The following is a 22,266-nucleotide window of genomic DNA, read 5'->3' as shown; positions in this document are numbered from 1 at the left end:
CTTGGTTCAAAAATTGTCCTCTTGAATCAAATTAATATTTTTTCTGCGTATAAATAACTTCTAATCACGTATGCAAAAATTTACCGTACATTTTGTCCCTGAATAAACTTTATTTTTATTCCCCATTTCTATCCACCGAGTTTTTGTTAAATTTCATACCCTACGTTAGCGCGGATAATTTCAATAAAAGTTCCGCGGCATGCTCCAAATTTATTTTCGATGTTGATCCGAGCAAACACCGCAGCTCATCTCGGACAGTTTTTTAATTAAAAGATAAGCCCGTGGGGGGTAATTTGCAGCGTAGCCCATTCTCGAACGAACAGGGGAGATGTCACAGCCCGGAAAATTTCGATGCGTCCAGTTGCTGGGCACTAAATATGGACTGGGGTTGTAAAATTCGACGAGACATTTTAAATTGCTCGACTGATGTTAAGATCCGGAGTGATAAGGGAACACTGATGGTCCCTTGTAGGCAAGACACCGACCAGGTACGGGGCAGAAAGAGCCGCGGGAAAGGAAAAGGAGGAAAAATAAAGGGGAAAAAGGTGTCGGTCTCAGTGTATGGGCCGGATATACGTATAGTAGCCGGGGGAATAAATCGCGAGACGCGTCACCGCGCGCTATGTCCGGTTTGTAATGGAAAAAGATAGGATCTCTTACGGCCGAGGGCTTTGCCTGATACCTTTTGGCTCAGCCTTGTGGCTTGCACCTAATAATAGTACTAGTCCTAAGGAATATTAGAAGCAGCTCATCCAACACATCCGATGGATATGTCAGCGAAGTTTTTGAAGTGTTATCACATCAGTTTTCCATCATGATCGCTTTAATAAGAGACCTACGTGTTAATTGTTAATTTTTTTTATTTTTTTGGAGTTTCTTACGATGACTTTCGACTTATAGAGCCTTTTAGTAAGGATAGAAGTTATTTTTTTAATAGGAAATTATAATTATTATTTTATTAGATCGTAATGAAAATTTTTCAGTGATAAAAGTCATTTTACAGAGAAATTTTTACATGAAAAAAATACAAAAATTTTTATTTTTAATTAGCAATTTGTATAATTTTATATTTTTTTAATAATACTAAAGTTAGCCGACGTTTCAAATTTTTTTTTATTTTTTTTCATTTATTAAATTATGACAAAAAAACATTTTTTAAAAATTACACATATAGTTTTCCAAGTTTTTTATAAATAAAATATTTTTTTAAATTAATTTTTTCAATAAAAAAAAAATTCTATAAATTTTTAAATGTCAGCTAACTTAATTTTAATATTTTTTTTTTAATTTTTGGATAGAAATAGTTCGAAAAAATATTATTTGAGTAAAATATACATATATTAGGATATAAAATTAATTTTTAGGTATTGATAAATTTTTTATTTACTTTTTGTATTTGTATTTCATGTAAAGTTAATTGTGTAAATTTTAACAATTAGACGATCTGAGCAGAAGAATTTTAAAATAAAAATTTCACAATTTCTGTAAGAAATATTATTTTAAAACATTAAAAAATGATTAAAAGATCATTTAAAATATTTATTTTTACAGTTTTAAAAGTATTTTTTATAAAAATTATATTTTAACTGAATAATTTTTTTAATTTTAAACATCGATAACATTTTAATAATTACCAAAAAAAAAAATACCGAATTTTACATAAAATATTATCATTTACGCTCTTTAAAAAAAAAAAGGCTATTTAACATCAACTATTTAGAATAATAAATAAAACAATTTTATTTTCCGGGTATTCGGGAAGAGAACAAGAGAGAAGTTGAAAATGAGAATAGCGATAATGAATGGAGGGTAAGGATCAAGAGGGCAAGGAGGTGAATGCGGTGAGTAAGAGAACCAGTAAGGGGAAGAGGGATTTAGCCTGAGGAACAAATCGGTTCGTTCCTCTAATATATATATATGTAAGGTAATATAAACCCCTCGCGAATTACAGGGTTCGATAATCGTTCACCAGAGTGAGAGTGAGAGAAGCGGGGTAGGTAGAATCTACAACTAGGAGGACTATCACAGCTGGTATAGCTATACTGAGGAGTAGAGCTCCTCCTCGGGCCGGTGGACTTGCCGTGGGGACTTGACGGGTAAGACAAATGCCCGGGGAAATCGAAGATAGTGCGAGGAACGAACGAGTAGAGGGTGGAAGAGAGAACTGACAAACGAATGAACAAACGAACGCCGCGATTATACTCTAGCATCCCTTTAATGTGCTAGTACCTTCAGCTCACAGCTCGCAGCTCGCCCGGGTGAATTTACCGTCGGAGGATTAAACGACGCTCGAAATAGCGGCACGACACCCAATTACTCTGCTGCTCGTGATAAGCCTACACTCCACCCAAATTCCTCGGGAATTTTTCACCCGGCTCGACTTTGCAATAAGCGAGCCCTCTTCTGACTTTCCTGATACCAGTCTGCTGGGTAACAACCTGCCAGATGCTCTAGTCTGGTCTAGGCTCTCATAGTAATTATTTTTATGACGGATTTATCTGGTATGTGAGAGCTAGGCTCAACAAGCTCAAAGTGTCAGCAGCTCACAGCGAAAATAAAATAATACACTGATGGAAAAATTTATTTGATTTAAGAGAGGAATTTTTGAACCAAGAAAAATATATTTTGAAGAAAGTTGATAATTTTTTAATTAAAGAAAAATTTTTGGGATGATCAAACTTTTCAAAAAATTTTTAAATTGATAATTTTTTCTTCGAATTTTTATAAATATGAATAATAAATTTATTAATTGAATTATAAATAAATAGAAGAGTGTATATAAATAATTAAAAACTTTTATTTTATTTGATTTATTCAATTTAAAGATCAAAATTACAACTTTAAATGAAATTAAAGCACAAACTAACTCTCGATATAGACATTGAATTTTTTATTTTTTAACAAACTCAAACAGAAAAAAAAATTTTTATGAATCAAGTAAATAATTTTGAAGAATTTAATCTTCTTGATTTGAGTAGAAAAAATTTTTCTTGATTTAAATAAATTTTATTTAATTCAAGAATTTTTCGTCTTGATTCAAAACAATAAAACTCTTCAAAATTATTTTTTTGGTTCAAGAATTTTTCTCTTAATTCAAGTTAATTTTGTGAACTATAAAAAATTAAAATTTTGCTTGATTAAATAATGACTTTTGTTAAATTGCACTGTACTTTTTTAAATATTGACGTTTTTAAAGATATAAGGTCATCCCGATGTTTTTCATATATTTTTCATATATTCATATATAAAATATATGAAAAATTGATGTGGGTACTCAAATAAAAAGTCTCGATGAGTGTAAAATGTCAGGGTGAGCTTATATCTTTAAAAATGTCAATATTTCACAAGATATTTATTAAATTGCACTGTACTTTCTTAACTACTGACATTTTTTAAGATATAAGCTTATTTCGATGTTACACTCATCAAGAGCTTTTATTTGAGTACCCACATGCATTTTGATATATTTTTTATATATACCACATATATATAATATATAAAAATATATAAAAAATTGATGTGGGTACTCAAATGAAAGGTCTCGATGAGTGTAACATCGGGATGAGCTTATATCCTAACAAATCTCAATATTTCACAAGATGAAAGGTCATTTCTTAACTATGCATTTTCAAATGCAGCCTAAATGTTTCACACTTTGAGGCGTGCAATTAAAAAAACTAAAAAATTTTGTGAAGAAAATTAAAACCTATTAAATAAATTTTAAATTGAAAATTTTTTAAAAAATCTCAATCATAAGACGAAAACTAAAAAAATGTATTATTTGTTCCAGCAAGCGCAGACGTGGGGTTCGCAATCTACGACAGGTACGCGGCGGAGCAGATGGGTCCACCTGTCTCGTACGTGGCGCACCTGACGGGGGCTTTGGCCGGGCTGACGATCGGGCTGCTGGTGCTGAAGAACTTCGAGCAGCGGCTGCACGAGCAGCTCCTGTGGTGGGTCGCCCTGGGAGTCTACGCTGCCTGCACGATCTTCGCCATCATGTACAACCTGCTGCACCCGGACTACCCCTGACGTGAGGTGAGCTTCGCGTACGGCGTGCCCCGGCACACGTAACGCGAAGCCAAGCTCGAGGATCACACCCTGGCCGCCTGGTCCCTCGTCCTCCTGGAGCTCGTCTCCAGACTCAGCCCGAGGTGAGCCAGCTCGGCCAGTCAAACGTACCAAAGAAACAGTCCAAGGAGCTACTGAATTATCAAAAACAAACCAACCAACCAACCAACCAATCTTAAACTTAATCTTAACTAACTCGCTAAATAACGAAAAAATCTCCTCAAATAAAATAAAATAAAATAAAGTAAAATAAAATGGAGCGACGTCCCGGCTGCAGGTCCAGCTGTCAGGCGTTACGTATTACAGAAAACAATTTACCGAAGGTCCAGTCTCGAAGAATCGGGCAGTGGCTTTACTCTGCAAAAAGCAAACTCCCTTGACGACTGCCAGTGAATAAATCTGCCGAGTCTCTACTACAAGTCAGGAAGAGTCGATGGAAGGAACAAGATAAGACTCTGTCTCTATACAGCTTCTCTGTATAGCTATACAAAGATCCGAGGATCAACAAGAGTAAAAAAGACACGTCAATACACATGTCTCAAAGCTAAGAAACAAATATATGTAGAGATGTGTCAATCGACCAGGGAACCAATTCCTCTCAGATTCTATTTCGTACTATTTGTTATTTTTCCAGGGAAAATTCTATTCAAAAAAGCACTTTTCCAGAGCAGAGTTGCTTTAGATGGTGATATTCACCCTCAATATCAATACAAATAAATAAAACTCTACATATAAGATTATAATTACTACATTCTCTGATTTTGTATAGATTGCTGTTAATTAATCGAGACGGTTGGGTAGGACATTTAGAGTTAGTTACGCATATATTAACCCACCCTTATTTAAAGTAGTACCTCCGTGAAAAGTATATTTTAAGAAACTTATGGAATTTTTTTTATCGAAAAATAAATATATTAATAATTCCCCACCAAATTTTCAGTTAACAAATTATTTATTGGAGACGACTTTTTAGTATTAAACAAATATTTCTTCGTATTTAAAACGTATTTAAAATTTATTAAATATTAATAAATCTTTTTAAATAATTTGTTAAAGACTAAAAAGTGGTCTTCACACGGAAAGATGACACTGGATATCATCCTAGATTATACTGAATGAAAAATTTTTTTAGATAGTAGCTAGTATAATCCTGATTACAATGAGTATAATCCAGATTACAATGAGTATAATTCAGATATCACACAGTATAATCCAGATATCACACAGTATAATCCAGATATCACACAGTATAATCCAGATATCACACAGTATAATCTGGATTTTTTTTAGCTACAATCTGAAATTTTTTTTTTATCAGAGATATCACTGAATATAATCTGGGATGATACCCAGTGTCATCTTGTTCTTTCCGTGTAATAAATCATTTGTTAAATATTAACATATATTTTTAATTATAAACAAATCCTTCTATCAGTGTGTAAAAAATACAATTTCAAAAATGAATTACTCAAAAACAGTGCGGTGAATTAATCTGAAATTTTGGTGGTGAGTTATTAATATATTCATCTTTCGATAAAAAAAAATTCCATAAGTTTCTTGAAATATGCTTTTCACCGAGGTACTAACTTAAAAAAAAAAAAAATTTAAAACGATTCAACTTGACGAATATATAGATATATATTTTGCATGGGTTGAATCGCTTTAATCTTTTTTTTTTAATAAGGAGAGTCTCATTAAAAAATTGTCATCGGGTTATTTTATACATATAATGCACATGTGTATGTAAATAATTATTGTAAAAGTATTATCATTTTTTTGTGTGAGAGAATAATCTTATCTAGGGAATGGAATTAATTGTGTAAAGTTTAAGATTAACTGACGACTAGACGCTGTAGAAATAAACTAGATGTCCTTTCGATCGCTACGCGGCTTAACTGGTGGCGCCATTTCATGTCACCGGGCGCCATTTTGTCTAGCGGGTTGCAATCCAGTTTTCAGAGCTCTAGTTTCGGTTTTAAATGCAATTCCATGTTTGTTTGTAATTATTATTATTAAGTTGAGTTTAAAGAAGAAATAGCGGGCATTTAATGTAATGTAAATGATTTTTTTACATTATTTGTTTATATTGTGTATGTCCTTATTGTCGTTTGTATTTATTAGTATATTTATTTATCTTTATAGAGTGTTGAGAATATATGAGTTTAGGTTTGCGTATGAGTATAATTATTATTAATTGGACGCCAAAAGTATCTATGTTGATTAATGTATTTTATTATTAATTATTAGTTGTAATTTTTTCGTTTAAAAGCACAGAAATTTTTTGAATTTAAAATTTTCTTTAAAAAAAAATTTTAGATTTATACAAAGAAGAAATCTGTTAAAATATCAGTGTTAGTTTGAAGGAATAAAAAAAAATTGTTCGGATGGATCTGTAGTCAATTATCAAGAGAAGAAATGGACGGGTGAGACATTCCGACGCATATATAATGTTAAATAAATTCCTGTCACAGTTTGAGAAAATTCTTTCTAAAAAGATGACCCAATCTGCATTCGCGGCACGTGCTGATGAAAATAAGCTGAAGAATAAAAAGAATAAGATCAGGAGAATAAAAAAATGGCACGGACCTAAATGGGATTCCAAAGGGAATTTACTAAAAATTGATACGTTTCCATTCGTGCGTTTATTTATACCATTACGGGGATTGGTTAATAATTGCAGAACAAAGAAGAAATAAGAAATATATATTATTATTTAAAATAAATTGTTGTTATTGAAACTAGCTCGGCTGCCCAATTTCAAAACACAGTAACTAAAATTTAGAAATGTTTTTTTAATTTTTCTTATTAAAAAAAAGTTTGCCCGCTAAATTGATCAAAAATTTGATTTATGAATAGAAAATACTTGAATATAAATCGACGACGGTCTAATTAGCAATTTGTCTCTCCTTATTTTTTAACACTTTGATGTAGCAATAATCCAATTATAAATTATTTGAATGATTCAAACCTAAATACTATATCTTTCTTAAATATTAATGATATTAAATAGTTTTTTAAAGTGATAATAAATTTTGAACTAATAATTTTTTTCGTACAAATAGATTCTCTAAAATGGAGTTAAACAATTTAATTAGAACGTCGAAATATTTAAAAGAAAAAATACTTGAAATTAAGGTTTAAAAGTAATAAAAAATGCAGCAATATTAAAAAAAAATTTTGCAGTTGTGTTTTAAAATTGGGCAGCCGAGCTCTCATTTGAGTTTGAGGCGATTTAAGTTGCGAAATTAGAGTGATGAACGATGCTAGTCAATTAGCCCGATAGCGGGCGGTTAGAGGATCGTCTAAGTGTCTAAGTACGAAATCGTTGTAATTATAAATTACAATTTACAAATTATAAAATTTAAAGAGTGAAGATGATAATTAAAATGAGGGAAGAAATAAGTTTGGAGGGTGAATTGGCATCGCTAAGCGGAAGAGAAGAGTAGTAAGAGTAGTTGGTGGTACTGGCACAACTACTGGTACATCGAGAAGTGAAACTAAAACTATATACTTGGTAGAGGTAGAACAACAACAACAACAACAACAACAACGGGTAGCCGGTGTATGGGAGCGTTGGAGTAATTACGTGTGAATAATTAAATCTCAACCGCTTGCTCAAACGAAACAGGAGTAGAGAGAGTAGATAACCATCGGCCGACAAACGCGCCCGGGATACTCTTCTGGCTATAATGTAATATAAACCCATACCTAACTACAACCTACATATATTTAATGGATAATGTGTATGTGGAATATCATACCTTTACAATATACGATACACGATATACAGTGATAATCTCACTCTTCAGAGGGAGGGAAGTAAACCGGGTATAGTAAAGTGTACTGTTAATATGGATTAACGAAACCTCGTACAACTATTATATGAGTAAATAGTAACTAAAGAGTATCGCTGATGTTGTTTTATCTATTTAAACTTTGTTCAACTTTATACCTCTTAGATGTCCGATATTTAAATAATAAAAATTAAAATTAATATAAATATATAAATAAATGAAGATAACTATAAATATTTATATAAATGTATCACTCGTTAAATCGCGTAGAAAATAACGATCAAATAGTCATATTTAGAGGTCTCTATTATCACACTGATATTACCGTTATCGTATTCTGCGAATGGTCAAACTAACCATTACGTTTATTATTTATATTCGTCTATGATTTTAACGATATTGTGTTATTATTATTGTTATTTATATTATTATCAATTATTATTATTATTAATATGGTTATTATTATTATTATTATGGATATGCGTACTATTATTATTGTGTACAGAGTGCATTCAAGTGTGAATATAGAGGAAGAGTGCGGTGTACTCGCGTGCTTTCACGTGATAATATTATTATTTATTGTACTATTGTTAGTACGGGTGTATTTATTGAATACTGCCAAACGGATTTTTATATTATTAGTACTATTTATATTTATATTTATATTTAGCGCAATACGGGACTTTGTGAGGTATTTGCTGGTTCAGGAATTAAGTTTGATGGAGTAACTAATAATAGCTTTTTTTTTAAGCTGATTATTTTGATATGAAATTTATTTTAATTTTTTTTTTTTTTTTGGAATTACTTAACTTATTTAAAAAATTCATAAATTACAAGTTTGAGGTAAAAATTAGTCAAATTGTTAATTTATAAAATTAAATTTATTTTTATTTAAAAAAAAAATCGACAGTTTTTAATAAAAAAAAAATTATTCAAATCTTTAATTCATAAAATTAAATTTATTTTTACTTATAAAAAAATCGACATTTATTAATAAAAAAAAAAATTACTTAAATCTTTAATTCATAAAAAGTTATTTCTATTTAAAATAAATCGACATTTATTAATAAAAAAAAATTATTCGAATCTTTAATTCATAAAATTAAATTTATTTCTATTTAAAAAAAAAAAATTTATTCAAATCTTTAATTCATAAAATTAAATTTAGTTTTATTAAAAAAAAAAAAATTCATTTTTATGAATGAGAAAAAAAAGTTAATTATTAATTTATAAAATAAAATTTATTTTCATTTAAAAAAAATTAATATTTATCAATGAAAAAAAAAGAAGTTAAATTCAATTAAAAAAAAAATTAAATAAATATTATCTTTAAATAATTTTTCTAAAAATAAAAACCAGCAAATATTTTTCAAAGAAACCCAAACTTATTTCCAAATTATCGAACTAAAGTAAAAGACCCCATTAGTGGCACATTTAACCCCAATTAGTGGAACTTTTTCTTTAAATAAAAAAATATTCTACTTGAAATAAAAATTAAAAGCTTTTTTGATATAAAAATCTTAAAGATTCAAAATAATACATTAATTATTGATTTTATTAATTAAATAAATACCAAAATCTAATAAAGTGTCAATAGTGGGGTCTTTTACTCTAAAAAAAAAATCAAACCTCGTAAGGGTCTAAAAATGAAAACTGTAAAAACATGTACATAGAAATCTCAACAATTTAGTACTAATTAAGCGAGAAAATGAATCTGACTTCAAGAGAGAAAGTTAAATCAATAAAACCAAAAGTTCAATATATATAATATCAATGGATGATAAATAGTCGTTCTTGTCACACGTCGTTTAAGTTAACGACGTCTATCAATTCTCGTGAATTTGCAGCGGGCCTCTGGATAATTTCGCTTAAATCACCCTGTAAGAGAAAAATTTCTAAAAGTTGTTATTTTATTCTTATTCTCTTATACTCCGTCAGTCGAGTGCACTCGCGCCTCACATAACATTAATACTTACTCGTATCGCTTTGTCGCTGGTGCGATATACGAATAACTGACTCGCAGGTGTCGTTACGTATAAATATATATAACAGAGACGTATTTTACCGGGCACTACACAGCAATTCTCTCTTTATTTTTTTACTTTTTTATTTATTCTTTCTTCCGTCTATTTCTTCTTCTCTCTTGCCGTTAGAGTCCTTACTCGCAGTTATGTACTTTGAGAGAACAAGAGTAAAATAAAAGAAGCTTATATATATATATATATAATATATAAAATATATATTATACTCCCATCTGCGTCCTCGCGAGACTTGCAATCCCCGGCCACTAGAACACCTTTTTTTCATTTACTCGCGCATTCACGCTCGCCGGAGAATACCTACTTACTTAATTTCTTCTTTTATTTTTTTCATCCCATTTTTTTTTTTTTTTTTAATTTTGCGGTCGGGAAAAAAAAACGCTAAATAGAATATTAAAATTTTATTGCGAGTTTCGCGAGTCGGGTTATAATTATATAATGTAAATAATTATTGTGTGCGTGTACAGATGTGTGCTTATAAAATAAATATATTTATATTATAATATATTATTAATGCGATAAATTAAGTTTATTATTATAATAATAATAATAATTATTTATTTTACCGTCAGTCAAAAATATCCACAAGCCAAAGAAGTGGAGCTAGTAAAGTTTATTGATAATAAATAATAAATATATATTGTAATAATAAATAAATTTTAAAAATCTCCTTTGAAATATCTCGAGTGGTTGTAAATGCGTTAGCTTAAGAATTATTATAAGATATATTATATATATAAGAAAAAATTATAATTTATGATTTATCATTAATAAAAATCAGTACGTATATCAAAATATTTTGATTATATGTATCAAAATTGATATCAAATATATATATATATGTGTTTTTTTATACTTATTGCCAATTTTTATTCCCGTTTATGGATTATGTGAAGAAATGTTTGCTGGGTTTTATGGGTGTGGGTGGCTGATAAGGATTTTGTGATAAATTGAGAGAGTCAAAATTTTGCTGGGTAGGTCGTTGAAGAATTCAATGGCTGGGGTGATAAAAAGTATTTATTGGGTGTTCGTTTTTTAATTAGAGAAGATTTAGGGTTTTTAAGGCAGTATTTTTAAGGTTTTTTGAAAGATAAAAAGAAATTATGGGAAGAAGAAAAGGTAAGTTTGATTTTTTTCTTAATTTGATTGATTTTTAATGACTTAGTAGGAAGTTTTAAGAAATTAATTCGAAGTTTTGGGAATTTAGGACTGATAGTAAGGAAAAAAAAAATTTATGTAACTATAAGCATTAAGAAGCTTATTTGATCTAGAATTATATATTGTTGATTCATTTATTGATTTTTTTATGATAGTATTGAAGAAAAATTTGTAATTTTTTGGAAACTATTATAATAAGAAGAAAAAATTTTAAGATTTTTTTATTTATTCAGAAGCGTATTAAAAAAATCTAAACAAATTTCTTAATATCTTCTGAAGTATGTTAGGAAGAAATTAAAAAAAATTTTTAAAGTTAATTAATAAATTTATGAGACTATGAAGAAAAAATTCTAAAAAAAATTTTTCATTATCTTCACAAGCATGTTAAAAAGAAATTTCAAAAATTATCTAATAAATTCAATAGATTATGAAGAAAAAATTTCTTAACATCCTCACAAGTATATTCAGAAGAAATTTCAAAGATGTTTTTAAAGTTAATTAATTAATTTGTGAGACTATGAAGGAAAAATTTTTTAATATTTTCAAAAGTATGTTAAGAAGAAATTTTAAAAATGATCTGATAAGTTTAGAAGACTATAAAGATAAAATTAAATAAAAAAATTTCTTCATATCTTCACAAGTATTTTAAGAAGTAATTTCAAACATTTTTTTAAAATTAATTAACTAATTCATTCATGACACTGTAAAGAAAAATATAAAAAAAAATTTCTTCATATCTTCACAAGTATGGTGAGAAGAAATTAAAAAAATTATCTGATAAATTCAATAGATTATGAAGAAAATGTTAAAAAAAAAATTCCTTAATTCTTCACAAGTATTTTAAGAAGTAATTTCAAAAATTTTTTAATTAATTAATTAATAAATTCATGAGACTATATAGGAAAATATAAACAAAAAAATTCTTTAATATCTTCAAAAATATTTTAAGAAGAAATTTCAAAAATTATCTAATTAATTCATTAGATATGAAGAAAAAATTAAAAAAAAAATCCTTAATATCTTCACAAGTATGTTAAGAAGAAATTTAAAAATGATTAATAAATTTATGAGACTATAAAGGAAAATATAAAGAAAAAATTTCTTCATATCTTCACAAGTATTCTAAGAAGAAATTTCAAAAATTTTTTTAATAAAATAAATCAATGAAACTATAAAGAAAAAATTAAAAAACAAATCAGCAATATTGAAACTAATAAATAATAAAAAAAAACATTTAAAATTTCTTCTTAAATTTTTTAGAAAAATTACCAATAGAAGAAAACTCTAAATTACTATTAACCTAACAAATTTTCCACCAGATCGCACTAGGTTCTCATTCCAAGAAGCTACCCTGATAGCCATGCAGAATACAAGTTGGCTTTAGACTGGACTCCAAGTTGTGAAAAATCTACGACTCGAATCTAACGACAGTTTCATTAAACATCTTGTAGTGCAGGAGTTTGAGTGAACCTGCACTGAACTTTGAGACAATGTCTGTTAATGCGGCAGAGTACAAAAATTTTACCATTTGCATTCTACGATCGGTAAATTACCGAAAATTGATGATAGTTTGTCGGTATAAGCCTTATAGCCATCAGGGAAATTCAATCTTATGGCCAATTGTTAATAAATTACAACTACAATTATAATTGTTATTACGATCACTATTATCATTGTTATCTTTACTATTTTTATAATTATTAATAAATTATAAGAAATATATATTAATTCTGAGACCAATGTAATCAATTTTATATATTTGTACAAAATCAAATAAAAAAAATTAACAGTAAATTTATTTTTCATATTTATTTTGCGTATAAATATAACTTTGGTGCTATATTTGCCGTAGGTGAAAAACTTCTTCGAATAAATGTTTTTTAACGATAGGAAAAAACATCAGGTTAAAAAATTATCTTTTACAAATTTATCCTTTTCAATTAAAATATAAAATTTTTTATTTAATTTCATTGAGTTACTTATTTATGAGTTATAAGTAATTAATACTTCATCAAATGACTAAGAAAATCGTAGGTTCTTAATTTTATGCATTATCTTTCTTAAAAAATCATATCGAAATAATTGCCTCAAAATTTGTTGTGTTGTAGATTGAACTTTCTGAGTTAAAAACTTGATTGCTAAATATGTCTTCATATTTGTTAGTATTTTAAATGAAAATTGAAGTTTAAAATTTATACAACTTCAGCTAAAAAATTTGTTAAAAAATGATACAGTCTAACTTGACATTATTTTTTACGCAAATCTCATTACAATTTTTAGCTAACCTTCTGCAAATAAAAATTTGTCAACAGCTTTAGTTCAGATGTCGGCGTAGGTTTATTTGAATTTCCTAACCAATTTCACTACAGATTCAATACAGGACTAGAATTTGAATTTGCGCGCGCAAGCGCGCGCCTGACTATAGCATTTGCATATATTTTCATGCTTATGATATATTCGACCAATCACGTTACGAATAGTTTGATGCCACATACATTTCATCTCAATTTTATATTAGGATTATTATATTAGGAATATTAGGAATATTAGGACTAGAATTTAAATTTGCGCGCGCAAGCGCGCGCCTGACTATAGAGTTTGCATATATTTTCATGCTTATGATATATTCGACCAATCACTTTACGAATAGTTTGCTTACATGATATATTTTCATATTTTTCATGTAAATTATAAAAGTGGATTCTGCAGTGAGTGACTTTAAGTGAACTTTGAAACGACTTGACTAAAATCCCGCCAGTGCAGGTTATTTTACTCAAAGCGTGGCTATCAGGGTATATCAGCGATCTCTCCCTTAGAAGCTACCGATCTTCTTGATTTCTTCCCTAGCTTCTCTACATCTAAAAGGAAGCTTCCTTACCAACCAACACACAATGTTCTCACACCTTACCGATAAAAATCGGCCTCTAAATAAAAAATTGCTCACTAGAGGGCGCTCTGATGCAGAAATCAGATTACAAAAGCAAAATTACCAAACTTAGTTTATCGGCTATCGCAAAAATATGCATAATTCATAAAAGAATTCCAATTGCGTGTATGTACTTACCATAAAATTACAATTGTAAATTAATATTTTACAACTTTGCACATTTTTTAGCTTCTTGCAAAAGAAACTTATTTAAAAATGAACAAATCCAAAAAATGTGAAATCATATCTCGTCCAAAGTAATTAAAGTTACGCGCGTCCTAGTTTTTTCTTTCTTCTTAACAGCAGAACCGCGAAGAAAGTGAGTTTATAAGTAGGTAAGGCGAAGATGATATTTATAAATTATAAATATTAATAAAACATGACTAGTAAGATAAATATATATTTTTCGAACACTTTTTCTCAATATACAAATTCGTCTACATTAAATTATTATTATAATTATAATTTTAATAAATATTAAAATTAAAATTACAATAATAAAAAATATATATATATATAATTAATAACTACTTACAACTATTAAATCAATGACTTAATATCCTATTAATATTTTATCACGAATTACGTTCGATATAATTTTACAATTAATATATAATTAATCTTCATATAATTAAAAAGTTACTTTTGGCAGCAAATATTGTTTTTTACCCGAATAATTATATACTTGCAGTCGCGAGAGAAGATATTAATGAATTATCTTATTTTTTCTCACAACTTTTACAAAAATAATCATTATCATTATCATTCGTAATGTATAATTTATAATTCACAATACAGTATTATTATTATTATTATTGATGTCTTCGACTACAATTTATCATATCAATTTTACACTTGATTTAAATAATACAATATATGTTCCAGTAACCGGCATTGAGACCAGGCACTCGGACAATTCCCATAACGGTCTCAATACGATGTTTTATCATATCATTTGCCGACCTTCGCTCTTATAATTTACAGTACAATTAATAATTATAATATCTCATGAACAATATACATTAATATTCATATTCATTGTTAATTCAATTGCATTACAGTACAGTAGGCTGCTCTGTGATCAATTTTTGGAAATTTATCTTCCTTCCAATTAATTGAACTAATACAAGCTTGTGTATTAATTTAAGCGGTCATATGCACTTAGAATTTTTTTAAATTAATTCTTTTTCATTTTTATAAATCCGAATGTTAAAAAAAAAAATAATTTAATTTTTATTGAAAAAAAAAGTCAATTTATTATGATAAGTATTTAGGCAATATTCGAAAATATCTCTAGATACATAATTAAGAAATGACCTTGTATCTTGAGAACTATTGACATTTTTGAAGATATAAGCTCACCCCGATGTTACACTCATCGAGAGCTTTCATTTGAGTACCCACATCAATTTTTCATATATTTATATATAATATATATGTATATATGAAAAATATATCAAAATACATGTGGGTACTCAAATGAAAGCTCTTGATGAGTGTAACGTCGGGATGAGCTTATATCTTTAATAATGTCAATAGTTAAGAAAGTACAGTGCAATTTAACATAATTAAAAAATGATTTTGTATCTTAAGAACTATTGACATTTTTAAAGATATAAGCTGATCCCGATGTTACACTCATCGAGACCTTTCATTTGAGTACCCACATCAATTTTTCATATATTTATATATATTATATATATGTATATATATATATAATATATATCAAAATGCATGTGGGTACTCAAATGAAAGCTCTTGATAAGATTAACATCGGGATGAGCTTATATCTTTAAAAATGTCAATAGTTAAGAAAGTACAGTGCAATTTAACATAATTGAAAAATGATTTTGTATCTTAAGAACTATTGACATTTTTAAAGATATAAGCTCACTCCGACATTACACTTTTCGAGACCGTTCATTTGAGTACGGACATCAATTTTTCATATATTTATATCTATTATATATATATGAATATATGAAAAATATATCAAAAATGCATGTGGGTACTCAAATGAAAGCTCTTGATGAGAGTAACATCGGGATGAGCTTATATCTTTAAAAATGTCAGTAGTTAAGAAAGTACAGTGCAATTTAACAAAAGCATTATTTGATAAAGCAAACTTATATTTATTTATATTTCACAAGTCACGGTAGTCACAGAGTGACTTCAAAGTTGCTAGTATTAAGTGTAGTTTAATAATTCCTCGGATTAATTATTAAATAATATTTTTTACATGATTTAAAAAGTTATTGTACATAAATAAATTTCAATATTAATTTATAAAAAATCAGAAGAAATCCTAAAAAATAATTTTTTTCATCCTAACTACATACAACCTCTCAATTAATAAATTATAAATAAAATAAAATAGATATAATTATCCAGCAGGTAGCACCGTTCTTAAATCTCAATAAGTATGTCATAAAAATCCCTCTCAGGTTGAAATAAAATTCCCACCCTCGTCCTGAGAATCTTTATTTCTTCACCCAAAGTTGTGACAGAACTTCTTACTCATACAATTAATAATTCACCATTATCATTATTATTATCATTAGTATGTGCGATGTCGCCTACACACGATTAAAATGGCCACTTGACACTGATGCCGCCTTTTCTTCTCAAGTATTTATTTTTGTCGCAATCGCAAATCGATGGAGTAAATTGATCATATTTAACATTAAACATTATAGATCCAACATAACGTGAGACTCTCTTGTTCAATTAATAATATATCACTATTAATATTAATATCAACGCTCTTGGATAACAAGCTCTTACTTTTAACTATTGATTTCATAAACTCATTATCATTATCTACTTTTTAAAAATATATTTATGGATTTACTTAGCGTTTACGTCGAAAGAAAGTTGGATTTAAAATCGAGAGGACGAGAGCGTTGTACGGATATCTGCACTCGTGTGTATATTTATATTTGTAATTATTATTGTAATTATAATTACAATTCAAACGATTACACTCAACTGTATAATAATAATAATACAAAAAAATATCATGTGAGATAAAGTTAACTGTAAGAATAAGCTTCACGCTTTTTAATTGCGGGCTTGCCCATTTTACCCATATTTATCAACTCATGTCATATTTATACGTTTTATACACAAATAAAATATCTCTTTCTGTTAAATATCTCAGCCTGTAACCTTCTATCTGCTAAGATACCGATTAACGCTTAATTGTTTCTACACTGAGAAAAAAAAAATACTTTTGCTCAATTAACAATTTCTTGGCTCAAGAAACTCGCTGCCGATCAAATATTCTATTATTATTAATTATTACTTTCTGAAGAGAAGAACATCAATATTTATCTTTGGATAATAAAGAAACAAAAGAATAGCTTTATTTAAATTAAGTAAAAATTATTTCAATCAATTTAACAATTTCTTGAGCTAAGAATATATCGCGTGACTAATGCAAAAAGGGCGCATAGCTACAGGTTAGTAGGGATCCATGCTAAAAGGGCGCATAAAAAAATTTTTTTTGTCATTCTTCTTGAAATCACTCGAAACACAAAGATCTGTAAAAAAAAAAAAAAATTCGAGTATCCTAAAGCTAAAAGGGCGTAACTCAAGACATGCGCCCTTTTAGCTTTTAAAAAAGTAGTGACTAAAGCTAAAAAGGCACATAAAAAAAATTTAAGTTTTTATAAAAAATTTTGATAAATAGCTTCACAAGACATAAAATAAAAAAGTTTAATGAAAAAAAAAAAATTTCCTAACAGCCGGTCCCTACACGGAAAGAACAAGATTACACTGGGTATCATCCCAGATTATACTCAGTGATATCTGTGGTGAAAAAAAATTTCAGATAGTAGCTAGAAAAATCCAGATTATACTGCGTGATATCTGGATAATACTCATTGTAATTTGGATTATACTAACTATTATCTGAAATTTGTTTTTACTCAATATAATCCGGGATGATATCCAGTGTCATCTTGTTCTTTTCGCGTACGATTGCAGCTTTATATTTCTCTTCTAGACAAAGAAGAATTTTGAAAAAAACGCTCTGCTACGTAATAGATTTTTTAATTATTTATTTCGTCTAGCAGGGTGTTTTTTTTTAAAATTCTCATTTTTTTAAAAGAAAAACATAAAACTTCAATAGCTTTATACTCATGAATGCACCGAGGATAGTACCGTTTCTTGAAGTGAGTGCGACGCGAGAAAAAGAGGGGATCGGCTGTTTTTAAGTACATAAACAATATTGAAAAAATAATAATTTTTAACTACTTTTATACAAGCAATGGATAATTAAATTAATCGAAAACTAATGGGATTGAAATAATTTTCAAATAAAAAATAAATTAATACAATCACGCAGATTTTGCAATTTTTTAATAATATTTTTAATTGTAATTTTAAAAGAGTGTATGTTGAGTTAGAATACGCCTCTTTCATGTGAATCTACCGTTTTTTTTAAATTTTTCGGCTAAAAATGAGCATTTTAATGAATTATTTAGAAAATAAATTTATAAGCCCTTTTAGCTTTAGGTCATAAAATTTTCAAATTCCTAAAGCTAAAAAGGCGCATAATTAGAGACATACGCCCTTTTAGCTTTAGGAAATTAATGCTTGATTTTTCGACATAGAATATGTCAACTAGTCGATTGGTGATAAGAAAAAAAATTATGCGCCCTTTTAGCTTTGCAAAGCTAAAAAGGCGCATACTTTGCCATGCGCTCTTTTTGAATTAGTCACGCGATATGTTCTTGAAAATTTTCAAGAACATAAATTCTTTTATGAAGAAAATTTTCTTAATAAAAATATTTTTTTTTCTCAGTGTATAATGAAATTTTTTTTAACGCTTTAATTAAATGGACAGCGGCCAGCAAATGGTCAATCGGGATCGGGGATTGTTAATGCTACTCGGAGGAAGCGACGTATACATTTACCAGATAGTGTTTGCGTAAATTACATAGACATTTTACATTGCACGGGTATTTCACGAGACGTTAATCAATATTGGCTGTATATCGAGTAGCCGATCGCAAAGCCCGTCCGAGTGTAACGAATGTCTGCTGTGTGAAGAGAAATTCTCGCGGTTGAATGACACGGTCGAAATTTAAACAAGGGCTGCGGTTAAGGCTTTATTTGTTCCCTTTTTACAGACAACTTTGCGTTCGAGCTAACAACTAAACCTTTTACGTCGCCTAAAACAAACAACCGTTTAATTGCTTTTTTTTTTTTTTACAATTTTATCATTATTTCTTCTTAGATAGAATTTTTTCTTTTTTTAATTTTTTATCAGATATTTGACAATTTTTATACTAAATTAATTATAAAAAAAAAATTTCCTTAATAATTTATGCATTAATATTTTTTAAATTGTCAGATATTTTTTTACATTTTTAACGGTACAAAAATTAAAGCTGGCTATCATTTGACAATTTTTTAATTTTATTTAATAAACAAATTTGTTTAAAAAAAAATGCATTTTTTTATTTATTAAAATTTTTGCATGCCAATTTTTTTGCCATAATTAATTTGTTAAAAAAAAATTCGGTAAATATTTACAAGTGGGGTTAAGCATTTTAATTTTAATTTTTATGAATGAAATTTCTATTTGATTTTGTAGATATATTTTTTTTTGAAAAATAAATAAAAAAATGAATAATTAAAAAAAAATTTTGATTATCACAATTTTAACAAATTTTAAAAATTTTCAAAAAAATTTGTGATATTATCATTTATCTGTAAGTATGTTCATTTAATCATCACTTTTTTATCTGGCAGGAAATCGTTGGAGATATTTTTTTGATCATTTTCTCCAGAGCGAATCTATGAGTTTGAAATAAAAAAAAAAAAATCAGAACATTAGTTAAAACTTGATCAACGAACGAATCAAATCAAAATTCAACTAATAATATAAAATGCCTGTAAAAATAATTTTGTTATTGATTGTGACACACATTGGTTTATCAAATTCGGTAAGTCAAAATTTAAAATAAAATTAACTAATTTATATACCTCTGATTTCTATAATATTATATCTTTAGACATTCAGGACTTTTGCATCAAAGGTTCCGTGTTCAAGATTAGAAAGAGAGATTTTTAGAAACGGCACCCGAAAGCTAATAGATGTTGATTATTTTTGGCCAAACGTCAAAAATTTGAAATCTGATTTGGAAAATGATATCGTCGAACATATTTATGGCACAGAAGGATCAGAATTATTTCCAATTTTTTATAAAAGGTGTGGTGGAACTGCCAAAAGGTTGACTCAACGAAATTTGAAGGAATTAATTCTTTTTCTGCTCAAAAATCAAGCGGCTGGTAGATCGTTGCACCATTTTACCGCACTTAACTGTCCACTGTTTAACCATAACCAAAAACGTTACGTATTAGAGAGCTCGGGAATTCAACTTTGTTATTTTATTTTCGACAATCACGATTGCTGTTAATTATTATGTAATTTGTAAACAATATACTAATTTTATACAGAGTGTCCCAGAAGTAACGGACGCCATTGTAGCATCTGATAAACAAAATAATTCTGAGACGAAAAGTCCTTAGCCATTTTTTAATCAGACGCATAGATAATTAATTATTAATTAAAATAACGTCCTTTTATGCGTTAGAGAGAGAGCACTAGTGTCAAGTCAAGTGCGTTCCAACGAAGACGCTTGCACGTGTGAATGTGTAAATAAATATGTGTGACTACGTTAGCTATAGAAACTAGTTAGTCATACAGTTAGTTGTGTCTTTGTTTGGCACATACTTTACTGGACACTGGCGCTCTCTCTCTAACAAATGAAGAGACGTTATTTTTAATTAATAATTAATTATCTATGCGGTTAATTGAAAAATGGCTAAGGACTTTTCGTCTCAGAATTATTTTTTTCATCACATGCTACAATGGCGTCCGTGACTTTGGGACACCCTGTATAATTGTCAATCAAATAATTTTATTTTTTACCTTTCTCTCTAAACATGAATTAGTGAAAATTCACTGGAATAAGTGAATATTCACTTATTTCAGTGAATTTTCACTAATTCATGTTTAAAGAGTTAGTTTATATTTTCCGCTTATTATTTATATTAATATTATAAAAATATTATATTATTATAAGGCTGGCAATAGCCTAATCGGCCCGGTACCTGCATTTCGAAAGAGTGGGACCAGGGTTCGATTCCAGCACAAACCACTATTTTCAGTGATTATAAAATAAAGAGAATATGTGCGTTACGTTGCCAGCCTCTGTACCGACCGGGTTTTCAGTGGTTTCCTCGTGTAGTTATGGAAGTAAAAATGTCATTATAAAAGGACTCCATACTACTTAAGGTCGTAATGCAAATGCAGGTACTGATTATAACGCGTAAGTCAGCCACAGTCGCAGCACAGTGTGATTATAAGTGGAAAATAATATGTTGAACGCAAAGAGAACAAGTGTTAGTTGAAAGGGCGAAAGCCAAAAAGTATAACATTAAGAGAGTTATTATATGATAACAATAGAGGCACTTGAGTGGAATTACTGTGCATGGTAATAGCAAAAATGTGGAGAATACGGTTACAGTCTTGTAAAAACCAAAATAGGTATACAAGTAAAAACGATATAATATTATATTATTATAAGCTCACTAGTTACCTTCTGAGTAACTGATAGTATAAGTAGTTATTTTTGTATCCACTGTGTGTGTGTGTGTGTGTGTGTGTGTGTGTGTGTGTGTGTGTAAACCTCTTATAACTTCTGAACAGCTTGACCAATTTGATCGCAGTTGGTGTCATTCGAAAGGGCTTCGTCAAACTTAGATTTCCTGTAAGTTGGAACCAAGTCGGACCGGTAGATTTCGAGAAATCGTAAAAAAAATGAAAAAAAAAGTTTTTTTTTTTCATTTTTTAAAAATATCTCCGGATTGGCTGAACCGATCGACCTCAAAAACTACTCATGGTTTTCATACGTGGCTGAATAAAGTAGTCAGTACTTGTCTCGGATAGCTTAACTGGTAGAGCCCTTGGCGCGTAACCGAGAGATCTGGGTTCGATTCCCAGTCTGGGTTGTCTGATTATTTTTTCAATTACGGAAAAATTCCCACTGAGTAGGTCCCCCCCCCCCTTTCCCCTATCCGTTCTTTCCCAACTCCCTTAAAATTTGCTTTGATATGGCTCAACCATGAAAACCCGCATCGATCACCACCTAGAGCGTCAGAATCGGTTGATGCGTTCGTGAGATATCGTTGTCGAAAAAAATCAAAAAGTATTTTTTTATAATAACTCTGAAATATTTCATCAGATCAATTTTTTTGTTCTCAA

At 28.7% G+C, this 22,266-nt stretch overlaps 1 protein-coding gene and 1 long non-coding RNA gene across 4 annotated transcripts in view; both read left to right on the top strand.

The window, feature by feature from the left end:
• Positions 1–4,311, top strand: part of LOC123259543 (protein rhomboid) — a 184,955-nt gene extending 180,644 nt beyond the window's left edge. For all 3 annotated transcript variants that reach the window (XM_044720116.1, XM_044720118.1, XM_044720117.1), the window contains exon 9: positions 3,791–4,311. In XM_044720116.1, coding sequence (XP_044576051.1) covers positions 3,791–4,032 — 242 coding nt within the window. In that variant the 3' untranslated portion in view covers positions 4,033–4,311. The remainder of the gene's footprint in view (positions 1–3,790) is intronic.
• A 9,797-nt stretch (positions 4,312–14,108) lies between these two features.
• On the top strand, positions 14,109–20,453 carry LOC123259561. The gene is made up of 3 exons (XR_006508265.1): positions 14,109–14,323; positions 19,749–19,942; positions 20,012–20,453. It is a non-coding gene; the product is annotated as an uncharacterized LOC123259561 (long non-coding RNA).
• The last annotated feature ends 1,813 nt before the right edge of the window (positions 20,454–22,266 follow it).

Source organism: Cotesia glomerata, linkage group LG2 (assembly GCF_020080835.1).
Source record: "Cotesia glomerata isolate CgM1 linkage group LG2, MPM_Cglom_v2.3, whole genome shotgun sequence".
In the NCBI taxonomy this organism is placed as follows: domain Eukaryota; kingdom Metazoa; phylum Arthropoda; class Insecta; order Hymenoptera; family Braconidae; genus Cotesia; species Cotesia glomerata.
Note: the sequence above shows the minus strand (reverse complement) of the source record. Positions and strands in the feature narration are given on the sequence as shown.